Source organism: Callorhinus ursinus, unplaced genomic scaffold, assembly GCF_003265705.2.
Source record: "Callorhinus ursinus isolate GAN/ISIS: 27379988/994484 unplaced genomic scaffold, GSC_fseal_2.0 scaffold20, whole genome shotgun sequence".
NCBI classification, from domain to species: domain Eukaryota; kingdom Metazoa; phylum Chordata; class Mammalia; order Carnivora; family Otariidae; genus Callorhinus; species Callorhinus ursinus.
In genome coordinates, this window is record NW_027397082.1 from 6,804,847 (window position 1) to 6,817,640 (window position 12,794).

Genomic DNA, 12,794 nt, shown 5'->3' on the forward strand with positions numbered 1-12,794 from the left:
ACCTTTTTTAATTTATTTTTTTAAAGTAGGCTCCACACCCAATGTGGGGCTCAAACTTATGACCCCAAGATCAAGAGTCGCATGCTCTACGGACTGAGCCAGCCGGGTGCCCCTATTATATCCATTGTGAACCCAGCAAATAATAGCTAATTTTATGGAGTATTTACCATATGTCTGATTATGGTGATATATTTAACATTCATTACCTCTTTTAATACATTAAAAATCCCAAAGGGGAAGCAACTATTTTTCAGATGAGGAAATCTGTGGCTTACAGAGGTTGTGCCTAAGGATGCAAGAGAAGCAAGTGAGAGAGCCAGGATTTAAAAATCCTAAGCAGTTAATCATTAAGTTTGGAAGTTAAATGACTTGCCCAGGATCTCCCAGCCAGGAAGTTTAGGACTGAAATTGAGCCCAGAGCTTCTGGTGATTTATTTCAAAACAACTTTATTCGTATACCAATTCACCCATTTAAAATGTAAAATTCATTGTCTTTTTGTATGTTCACAGAGTTGTGTGTCTTTTTTAGTCAGCTCAGGCAGCCATAACAAAATACCACAGACTGGGTGGCTTATGCCACAGAATTTTTCTCACAGTTCTAGAGACCAAGCCCAAGGTCAAGTACCCGCGTGGTTGGTTGATTTCTGCTGAGGGCTCTCTTCCTGGCTGATGCATGGGAATCTTCTTGCTGTGTCCTCACATGATAGGAGGAAAGAAAGAGAGATAGCACACTCTCTGGTGTTTCTTATTATAAGAGTACTAATCCCATCGTAAGGAGCCCACCCTAATGCCTCATCTAAACCTAATTATCGGGCTGCCTGGGTGGCTCAGTCGGTTAAGCGTCTGCCTTCAGCTCAGGTCATGAGCCCCGTATCGGGCTCCTTGCTCGGTGGGGAGACTGCTTTTCCCTCTCCTCCCTGCTCCCACTCTCTCTCTCTCTCTCTCTCATAAATAAATGTTTAAAAATCTTTAAAATAAATAAATAAATAAACCGAATTATCTCCCAAAGGCTCCTTGTCCAGATACCATCACACTGGAGACTAGAACTTTAACATCTATTTTGGGGGGACACAATTCAGTTCACAACACCTCACTTCTCAAGTCAGAGGCCAAACAGTAGACTAAGAAGTGTCCTCTCTCCCAGTCAATCCAAATTCTCTAGAGAGACAAATGGATTGGCCCAGTCTGGATCAAGTCTTCACCTCAGTCCTGTCAGCTATGGCCAAGCTGAGACTGCTACATCACTGAGGTATAGTGTGGTTTAAAGAATTCTCTTGTTTAAAAAAAAAAAGCATTTACCATACAAGTATGTATCCCTAGATGATACATTTTCTAGTATAGCTTGTTTTTAACAACATTCTGTTTCTACAATTCATCCATGTTGTCGGGTACGGCTGTGGTGCATTCATTATCATAAATGTATAATATTTCAATATGTGACTGAACCAACCTTGTTTTAGATATCTTCAAATTTGCTCATTCTTTCTTCAGATGTGTCCAGTCTACTGATGAGCTCACTGAAGAAATTCTCATCTCAGATATATCTAGCATTTCCATTCCACTTTTCTTATTGTTTCTGTCTTGTTGCTGAAATTCCCCATCTCTTTGTACATGTTGTCTGTCCTTCTTTCCCACTGGATCCAGATTCATAGTTACTTTAAAGCCCTTGACTGGTCATTCCAAAACCTGGGTTATGTCTGAGTCTGGTACTATTAGATTCTACTTGGTATCATTTTCTTTCTCCCTAAAGAACTTTCTTCAACATTCATAGTACAGGTCTGCTGGTGATGCATTTCCTCAGCTTTTGTTTGTTGAAGAAAGTTTTTAATGTTATTGAAGAATACTTTTGCTGGATATAGAGGTCTAGTTTGAGAGTTTTTTCTTTCAACCCTTAAAAAAAATGTCTTTCCATTGTCTTTATAGCATAGCTCTGTTAAGAAATCTATTCTGCTTCTTACCTTTGTTGCTCTGCGTGTCATTTATCTTTTTATTTTAGCCACTAAATGATTCCTCTTTGTTACTCATTTCCAGCAATTTGAGGGGTGCCTTGGTGGCTCAGTCGGTTAAGCATTTGGCTCTTGATTTCAGCTCAGGTCATAATCTCAGAGTTTTGAGACTGAGCCCCATGTCAGGCTCCACACTCAGTGCAGAGTCTGCTGGAGATTCTCTCTCCCTCTCACACTCTCTCTCTCCCCTTTGCCCCACTCTCCCTCTCTCTCTAAAATAAATAAACAAATCTTAAAAAAAAAAAAAAGAGTTTCATGCTCTTTTGACTGAGCCAGCCAGGTGTCCCCAGTCCATAGCCTCTTTTAAACATCTGCTCTACCTGTAGGTAAATACCTCTTTCAATTTCTAATATTGTTCATTTTATGCCTTTTTTAAATCTTAATCAATCAATTTTTTATCTTAATCAATCTTACATATTTTCTTAATCTTTTAAAAGAACCAATTTTTTATCTTACTTTATCATTTCAAATGTGTTAACATTTGGTTAGATTTCTCTACATGTAAACAAATATTTTTCCTCATTCTTCTATCTCACACCTATTTTTTTTGCATTTTATTTTTTTATTATTGTTATGTTAATCACCATACATCATTAGTTTTTGATGTAGTGTTCCATGATTCATTGTTTGCGTATAACACCCAGTCTTCCATGCAGAACGTGCCCTCTTTAATACCCATCACCAGGCTAACCCACCTCCCACCCCCCTCCCCTCTAGAACCCTCAGTTTGTTTTTCAGAGTCCATCATCTCTCATGGTTCATCTCCCCCTATTAACAGAGATCATTTCCTCCTATATACTATATATATATAAAGTAGAAAATACTTTAGTGGAAAAATCATTAATTGTGTAATCTTATAGTATCTTTATTTTGTCTTCATTTTTGAAAGGTATTTTTGTTGTTTATTAAATGGCTAATTATAGTCTAATCAGAATTTCATTGTCTTCTGGTTTTCATCATTCCCATCAAGAAGTCTGTTGTCAGTCTGTTATCTTTTTGTAGGCTATGTCTTTTCTCTTAGTCTGCTTTTTAGGTCTTCTCTTTGTTTTTAGTGTTGTTCAGTTTAAGGCAATGTGATTTTTGTTCATCCTGCTTGATATATGTTGTATTTCCTTTATCTACGGATTTGTCTTTTTATACAGTTTTCAGCTGTTATTGCTTCAAATGGTATCTCTCGTCCATGTTTTTTATTCTCTTGTAGGACTCCTATTAATTATAATTAATGTATTATACATTAGACCTCATCCTGTTCTCCATATACCTTAACCTTTCTTGTATTATCCCTTTCCTTATATTTCAGAGCTGTATTCTTAGTAATTTTTAATATTTACCTTCCACTTCAGTAATTCTTTCTTTTTTCCAACTAAATTTGTTTTACCTATCCATTGAATTTTTTTAAAATCTAACTGTTGATATTTTAAACTTTTATTTGGCTCTTTTTGAAATTTACTTGGTCATTTTTGATAGTCTCTTGTGATTTATATCTTTTATTACTTTATTTTATTACCTTATATATTTCATCTCTTATTTTTTTAATTTTTAAATTAAGCAAAATTTTTTTAGAGAAAGAGAGTGTGTGAGCAGAGAAGGGCAAAGGGAGGAGAAAGAGAATCTTAAGCAGGCTCCATGCTCGGCATGAAGCCTGATGCAGGGCTTGATCTCACAATCCTGATATCATAACCTGAGCCGAAATCAAGAGTCAGATGCTTAACCAACTGAGTCACCCAGGTGCCCTGTGTATTTGGTAATTTTTGATTATGACCTCATTTCTGGTCGACCATCTATGGAATCCAGGGGGTCTAAATTGAGAATGCTTTTATCAAAATAGGATTTTTGTTTGCTTCTCTTGGGAGCCGGGGATGCTACTAAGGTCAGATCATTTTAACCCCTTTTAGTAGCCTGGCTTAATGAAGAGTTTTAGGTCTAGCCTCTCCAGCTTATATATTTGTCTACTAGAATGCTCATGTCTATGAGGACAGGGACTTTATCTAATTGTTTGCCATACCTTCCTCATTGGCTATTACATGGTATATATTACAAAGGTATTTGCTGAAAAGTCATTGAGGAGCTCAGCCTGCCTTTTTTTTTAACTTGAAGTTATGCAAAAAGCAGAATTATTGTCATGATGCTTATGAGAAGTTTAGGTTCAGAGTGAGAAATGATGGTGAGTCAGCAGTTAAGAAGCTGTGGGAGTAAGAATCCATATTCAGTCATTCAAAAAATCAATAAGGAAGATGGTTAGTAGCGGGGAGATGAGTGAGGGATGGGTGAAATAGGTGATGGGGATTAAGGAGTACACTTAGCATGAGGAGCACTGAGTAATGTAAAGAAGTGTTGAATCACTATATTGTACACCTGAAACTAATATAACACTGTATGTTAACTATACTGGAATTAAAATTTAAAACTTAAAAAAATCAATAGAGAATAGAAATTACTGATAATGTACACTGAATTTCCTTTCATTAGAAGTTGAAAGGGTATTTTTGGCAAGAGTCAAATAGTAACTTATCTTTTTTCAGACTCGGACTGAAATGTGTTTTTTCCCTTTGGTCTATATAAACTCCTTTTTATAATTGCAACCAATAGAATATACTTTATTTTCTGACTTTAAAAATTGACACTTAGGGGCACCTGACTGGTTAAGTGTCCAACTCTTGCTTTTGGCTCAGGTCATGATCTCAGGGTCATAAGATTGAGCCCTGTGTCAGGCTCCATGCTGAGTGTGGAAGCCTGCTTAAGATTCTCTCTCTCTCTCCCTTCCCCATCCCTCCCCCACTTACTCAAAGTGCAGGTGCACACTCTCTCAAAAAAAAGTGCAAGCAAGTGCACTCTCTCAAGCAAGTGCATACACTCTCTCTCTCTCAAAAAAAGTAGTGCTTGATTTTTCTTTTAAAATTCTTTGCATCTTACATTTTGTTTTTATAATGATTTGTAAAGTATTATCAGTTATTTTAGATGAGAAATTTGTCAGAATGTTAAGCTACTAACAGGAACTTGGTTGCTCTACGGTTGGATGAATTAGTTTTAGATTTCTAAGATTATAGGAAGAGATTCTGGGATGACATGATTGATTGCATTTCAAAGTATCATAGCTCCAAAATATAAGCAAATCATATGTATTTTATTTTTTTAAGATTTTATTTATTTACTTGAGAGAGAGAGAGAGCATGAGCAGAGAGAGGGGTAGAGGGAGAGGAAGAAGCAGACTCCCCACTGAACAGGGACCCTGACTCAGGACTCGATCCCAGGACGCTGGGATCATGACCTGAGCCAAAAGCAGACATGACTGACTGAGCCATCCAGGTGCCCCACATCATATATATTTTAAAATCTGAACTGATACATAACCCAAAGGCTAATGCTAAACTCATAGGGCAAACTCTCTTTAGTCAAAGATAATCTTTTACAACAAACTTACAACTTCCCAAGCTGCCAGTCAATTTGCTACTGAGTACTAACTGTGTGTCTAACAGTATTGTGTAAGGTGTCTTATTTCAGACTTAGAGTTATATACAGGAGTGTGTTAGTCTTTTATAAGCACCTTAAGGATAAGAGTAAGATCTGTTCATTATGAGGCTTTTGCACTGTACCTGTATTTCTGGTGTTAGGTTCTAAGGACCAGAGCTGTTGTGGCAGTTGGAGAAAAGGACTGGATATTAACTAAAGGATGAAGATAGAAAAACACACAATTTGGGGACCTCCCTATCTTACGAGTATGGTGTCTGGTATAAAAATGTTCTGTAATATACTTCCAGAACAATTCAACAAAACTATTCAAGTCTCGCAGGGCACTTGGGTGGCTCAGTCGGTTAAGCATCTGCCTTTGGCTCAGGTCATGATCCCAGGGTTCTGGGATCAAGCCCTGCATCGGACTCCTTGCTCGGTGGGGAATCTACTTCTCCCTCTCTCTCTGCCTGCTGCTCCCCCTGCTTGTGCTCTCCCCAAACCCCCCTCTGTCAAATGAATAAATAAAATCCTAAAAAAAAAACTATCCAAGTCTCTGAGTTCAAGGAACTTACAATAGTTGGGGAGACAGGATACACATACAACAACACCGTTCAATAGCAACACATAGCATTGTATTAAGTAAAAATAGGTGGCTCTGAAAATACAGGCTACAGAAGTTGAGAGAACCAGGAGATCAGTGTGGGTTAAGGTAGCTGGAGAACATTTCATGAGGAGGCAGTGTATAAGTTAATTTGGGTAAGAAGAAGGGCGTTTGGGAAGAACAATGAGAATGAACAATGGGAATGAGGTAGATTGGATATTATGATGTTACTGAGAAAAGGGACAGTACTCCATCTACAACAGAGTATTTCCTTATGGGAATAGTTAGAGATGATGCTGGAGAGGTAGGAAAGGATAGATTACAGAAGGCTTTAAAATCTCTGTAGACCTTAAGCTCCATGTAGACATTTCTATCTTGTTCACCATTATAACTCTAGTACTTACCATAGAGAATGGTACATAGTATATTTCAATGAAATTCTGTTGAATGGATTCATTGTGTAGATGAAGACACTTTGAATGTTGAGGCTTTATCTGGAGATCAGTGGGAATGCACTGGAGGTTTTAGAGTATGAAGATGCCATAGTATAAATAGTGTTTTAGGAAAACTATTCTCAAGGTAATAGGCAGAATGACCTGGAGGAGGTGGAGACCAGATGTGGGGAGAGCAGCTGGGCTATTTGTGTAATCATCCTTTGGGTGAGAAGGGTTAATAATGGACTGAGGATAGCCGGAAAGAAGAGTTATTTTGAGACTGAACCAACTGGATTGTGATTTATTGGCAAGGTTTTCGCCTAGAATCCAGTGAAAAGATGTTGTCAAGATGGATAAATGAGTTAATTTTTGTAGTTGGTAGTTGAATTTGAGAATTTCTATTTTTATTACTTATCTTTTTTTTCCTATTTCCTTCCCCACATGATCATTTGATTCGGCTTTCTTTGATGATGCTCAATTATCCACCAATTTATTATTTTTTCTAGAGCTATTATGTTCGTGTGTTCTTTGAATACTTCTGGATTGTCAGACTTATTATACATATCAGGATGGACTTGGGAAGTGCCTACACAGAAAATAACTAGAATATGTGTCGTGAGTGTGTACAGAGGAGTAGCTAACAGAGAAGGGATTGAGTGTGAATTGCTGAAACTTGGAATTCTTCTGCCAGTCTTACAGGTTAAATAAGGTACTGTGATTGTTCTCAAAGTTTAGAATCCCACCTCTTCAGTTTACAACTTCTGGATCTGGTGGTTTTTGTTATATTGCTTACTGCCATCAAGATCTACCATCAAGGTTTATCTTCTGGACACTAGAAGACTGTTTTTGTATTTTCTCATTTTTACCCTGGTATATTGAAAAAGTGGATTTGTTTGGAGTGCTCGCCCTGGTCTCCATTCCAGCCCAGCGCTGACACTTCAGAGTAGAAACAGTGAATCGAATGTGTCTACAGGCATTCCTGGAGTGTCTGTTCACCCAAGACGCCAAGTGGGCTCAGCCCTGCTTTGCAGGGCTTTACCTCAAAGGTCGCGGAAGAAAAGTCCCACCCATCCCACCCAGACGACTTCGAAGGGGCTCGCTGATCGCTAATTTTGCTTTGACCGCCGAGTGTGAGCTGCCCAAGGCCTTCTTCCCACTAAGGGCCAAGCCCCCCGGGGCAGTCGTGGTCTTCCTCTCCCGCCTAGGGCACCACTTAGGGGAGGGAGCAGAACAGCTCTTTCTTGCTTTCTTTCTCTGGGACCAAAGCAGGAGGCTGGAAAGCCACTAACAAGAGCAACAATATTATTATTAATTATTTTAAATTAAGAATCCCAGTCGGGGAAGGGGAAGACGCAGACCCTTACTGCACGCCCCACCTCGCTCGGGGACAAAAGCCCCGCCTGGCGCCGCAGCCGAGCCGGCGGCGCGTCCCCAGCAGCCGCTGGACGGGGTGGGCCCGGCCGGGGCGGGGGAGGCGGGGGAGGCCGGGAGGCGGGGGAGGCGGGAGAGGCGGGCCCCGCCCAGCGCGGGCCGCGGGCTGTCAGCGTTGCCGCGCCCGGCGGCGGATCCCCGTGGTCGCAGCGCCCCGCCTGCCCGCCGTGCTGCGCCCAGCGGGCGGCCAGGTGTCCTGCGGGCGGCGACCCAGCGCTGCCAGCCGCCTCCCCACGGCGGGCGGCGGGCGCGTGTGCGCTGGTGTGCGTTTCGGGGATATTTTCCTCCCCACGCCCTGCCGGGTTTCTCCTCTGCCCTCCCTGCTTCGGCTCCTGCTGCCTGAACCATGTCCGCAAGGGGTGAGTGGGGACCAGGTGGGCACCGTCCCCCGACCCCGCGCCAGGCCCGGCGGGGCAGGGCGCGGACCAGGGCGGGCCGGGCAGGTGCGGAAAGGGCGAGGGGCTGCGGGAGCCGCGCTGGCCCCAACCCGGCCTGAAACTTTGGCAGCGGATCCCTGGGCTCTGGGCGGCGGGGGGGTGGGGGTGGGGGGCGCGTAGAAGAAAGCCCTCGCCCTTGACCTTGATCCCCGGATGTGGGCGAAGCCTGAGGGCCAAGGTCGGTGCCTGGCTCACCTGTGCGAGCCGCACGGCTGGGCTGGGAGGGCGTGGGGATGGGCTTCCCGTTGCTTGTCCTGCTGGGGAGCCGCCTGAAGGGCTGTCCAGGAGAGAGGAAGAGGTATTTTTTTCCTCCTTTTTGTTACCATTTTGCAGCTTGGTTATGGAAGGAATCCAGGGCTTGATGCAGTAAGATTTAAAGCTGCAGTGCTTATACCCCATTAAAAAAAGTAAATTCCCTCTACCTGTACGCCTCTTGGCATTAATCTTCATTCCCCACCCATTTTCTTTCTGGAGTAAAAATTACTGCAGGTAAAACTGGGTGAAAGTAAAAAAAAAAAAAAAAAAAAAAAAAAAATCCAAATTGCTTTTCAGGCAAGAGTGAAGGGAATGTATTTCTTGCCATCTGGAGCCAGTGGTGATGCTGGGGAGAGTGGGTTAGTCATAGCTCAGTGGCTGCTACTATGAGTGAAGTATTAAAGAGATCAAGTCATTGTGCAGTTTGCTAGTAATTAAAACGAGTGACTTGATTGCTTTGCCATAAGCATTTACGGAAAATATTGATTATCTTTAGAAAGGGTATTTGCAAAGCAATAAGTACCACCCCTTTTGATACCCTAAAACTTGTAAGAGGAGTTGCAGAGTTGTTTTTGTCTCTCTCTCTCTTTTTTTTTTTTTTTTTTGACTCTGAAGGGTTAACCCTGCTTTTGGAGGGGGCCAGTTAAAGAATTTATTGGATAAATTTATCCATCTCTTGGATAATTTAGTGCTGCTTTTCAGGGTTCACTCTGGGGCATGTAATGAATAGACTAATTTCTAATGTTTAAATTCCTTTTTAAGGAGACTGGTCTTTGTTGATCTGGCAATATGGTTGGTTGGTTCCATATCTGGAAATGGGGTGGTAAAGGTTAGGTGGAATGACAAAATTTACATTTGTAAATACTGGGCTCCAGAGGTGACATGAGGCCCCAAGATACTACCTGCCTATTGTTACCTAATGAATTGTGATTAAAGAAAGAAAAAAGAGGGTGGAACAGATATGATTATAGGGGTCTGGGTGTGTGTATGGGATCTTCCAAGTGACTCCAGCTGTACAATCTCTGAACTGTGTTTTAACACCGAGGCTTTTGGTCCTGAGCTCTGTCCTAAGTACAACAAGGAACATGGGAGGAATATCTCTCATAGGTTGTAAAGCTCTCTGTGGTCAGAGTCCACTTCTGATCCAGCTTTACATCACCCAAACCCCTTAGTACAGTACCTTGCACACCATAGGAGCCACATAACTACTTGGAACCTGGTATGTCCTAGGAAGCATCAAGTTGATTAAGAAACCAATTCCACCCCCCCACCCCTACATACACATACCTGGAAGTTTCGCCTTGTCTCTGGCCCCTTCTATTATGGGGTCTCCGTGGTTTATCTGAGGATAGGAATGAGGATAGCCCCAGAGGGCTAGAGCCCTGGGTTGGGCTTAGATATTTCTCAATATTTCTCAACTATTTCTTCTTGAACCTTGTTTCAAGAAGGATGATTTGGAGTCAGACATAGACATGTCACTCAGTTGTCTTGTTTTCTCTTCAACTCTGTTAATAATTTTGCATTTAACAGTTAAAAATCTGACTAATAATATTTTTGCAGGGGCAAAAACCCATGATAATATCTTATATTAATTATCTTGTATATATTATATTATAATAGTACTTATTATGTTAGGTACTTTACAGGTATTAAATCATTTAATTTTCACAATAACTGTCAAGTAGATACGTTATTACCTCCCCATTTCACAGATGAAGGAACTGAGGTATTGAGAGATTATGTAATTTGCCTGAGCTCAAATAGTTGGTAAGTGGCCGATCCTGATTACCATCCAGGTCTGTTTGACTTCTGATCACATCACTTTGTTTTACTGCCTTTTCATTATTAGTCCTTTGAATATTATAGTAAACATCCCAATCAATTATTTACGAAGAAGAGAGAGAAAAATGCCCTATACTTGAGTTTAAAGGAGATGGCCTTTGTAAGGAAGTTGGAATTCCCAGTACATTCATGGGCGTTTGGTAATGACAGAGTGAAGGAGAAAAGGCCACTTGATACTTGCTGTTATTAACTTGCTATTCCCATTCTGTTTCCTCCTACTTCAGTTTTGAGGACCAGAACACCAGAACGTATTACCAACAACTGAGGATTTTTCTAATGTTTTTATGAAGCACTTTTATTTTTATGAATTTATAAAAGCAACAACAACAAAAACAACCAACCAATCAGCCAAACAAACAAATAAAAAAACAATTCTAAGTGACTAGCAGAGTACCTAGTCAGAGTAGCTGCTGAATTGAGCTGGTGTGGAAAAATGTTTGCCATTTATTTTTTACAAAAGATGTCAAAACTCTGAGCTTTGCTGTGGTTTTCTAACTCAGTATCTGCTCTCACCTATACTCCTGAAAGTAGAGATAAAGCTTCAGGGCCAGAAAGTTAATATGTCTATTTAAATACCTAATTTATAAGTGGGAAGGTCTTTAGACATTTGGAAAGATAAATTTCATTAATCTAAGAAATGATCTCTGCTTATTTCTAATATCTAGGCTTATAGGTTATGGTGGGGTAGAAATATTTTTTAAACATTGAAAACTATTGAATTTCATAAAAAAGTGATTTTATTAAAAATTTTAGAGAGAAAAGATCATTCTTTAATTCATCTGGCCTTTAAGATAGAAACAGGGTCCTAAAATTCAATTCACCATTCAAGCTAACAATAAAAAGTATTCTTTAATTTCGTGATAGGGCAAGTTAAGACATTCCCATCTTGTGGTCTTTTAGAATATTTTCATCAAAGGCTTTTAATTTGGTGTTGTATTTTTACTACTAAAGGCCTAAATGGAGCCATCATGTCTTGATTTTTGGGTTGCCAACTAGAGGAAATTATAACACTTAGAATAGAGTTTCCAAAACTGGAGAAAATTGTCTAGGTAATCTTTTTAAAATGTTGATTCCCAGGCCTCATTCCAGATCTAATGGCTCATAAACTCTGAAGGCAGAGCCCCCAAATCCATGTATGTGAAAAGCTCCCCAGGTAATTCTAAAAACCATTACAATACAGCAATAAGAATCATCTGGAATATTTGGCATACTGATGTGAGGGCTCTGTTTCAGATCTCCTGAGTCAGAATATTCATGGACAGGCCTGGGAATCTGAATGTTTAATCGGCCCCCAATGGATTCTTATGTACAGGCAGATTTGGCAGCCACTGAATTAGAGCTTGTTTCTTCTAATTCAGGGTTCTGTATCATCCAGCAAGTTTTGAAAAAAAGCTGCTTATGAATTATAAAAGTAATGTATTACAATTCATTAGTAATATATTAATATAATAAAAATATTTTATATTAGCAAATTAATGGATATACTAAATATTTAAACTATAAAGTAATATAAATTCAAACAAATATATAAAGTTAAGAATGAGGCATGGCAAGCAGTACATACTGTGCATACTTCCTGGAAGTTTCTATCTAGTTAGATTTGGTTAAATATAATAAATATTAAGTACCTAGTCTGTACAAGACACGTGGCAGTGTACACATAAGAGATCACATAAGAGATCATGAGCCCACTAGCTTTTCAGAAGCTTGAGTCTTGAGAAGAAAGGTGCAGGTGTGTGTGGGTAGAGTCCATTGCACTGTCAGAGAAAGACCTCAAAGTATATATGCTCTAGAAATGTTAGATCATAATCTTTGCTTTCAGAACTTCCATAAAACTGGAAGAAATCTGAATGTTCATCCACTGGGGAATGAGTGACTAAGTTACAGTACATCCATATGATGGACTATTATGCAACTATTAGAAAGAATGACTTAGATCCATAATGTGTTTGGTCTGGAGGGATGGCCATGATACATTGTTAAGTGAAAAAGGGCAAGTTTTAGACTAAAGTGTATGTAACACATTATCCCAGTTTTGTAAACTGAGAAAAATCCGTATGTATGCATATGTATGTTTTCTGTGGGCCAGAGAATACCATAGAGCAGTACACACCAAGGTTACCTCAAAGGCAAGGGTGGGGAGAGGAGACAGCTGGCTTTTCTTTTTTTTTTTTAAATATGTTTTTAATTTTTTTATTGTTATGTTAATCACCATACATTACATACATTACGCCATTAGTTTTGGATGTAGTGTTCCATCCAACAATGCATTGTTTGTGCATAACACCCAGTGCTCCACGCAGAACGTGCCCTCTTTAATACCCATCACCAGGCTAAC

The 12,794-nt window shown here is 40.0% G+C and overlaps 1 protein-coding gene across 1 annotated transcript in view; it reads left to right on the forward strand.

Moving 5' to 3' along the window:
* The first annotated feature begins 8,049 nt into the window (after positions 1-8,049).
* ABLIM1 (actin binding LIM protein 1) overlaps positions 8,050-12,794 on the forward strand; it is a 300,260-nt gene continuing 295,515 nt past the window's right edge. Inside the window, exon 1 of the mRNA XM_073904157.1 lies at positions 8,050-8,281. Coding sequence (XP_073760258.1) covers positions 8,269-8,281 — 13 coding nt within the window. The 5' untranslated portion in view covers positions 8,050-8,268. The remainder of the gene's footprint in view (positions 8,282-12,794) is intronic.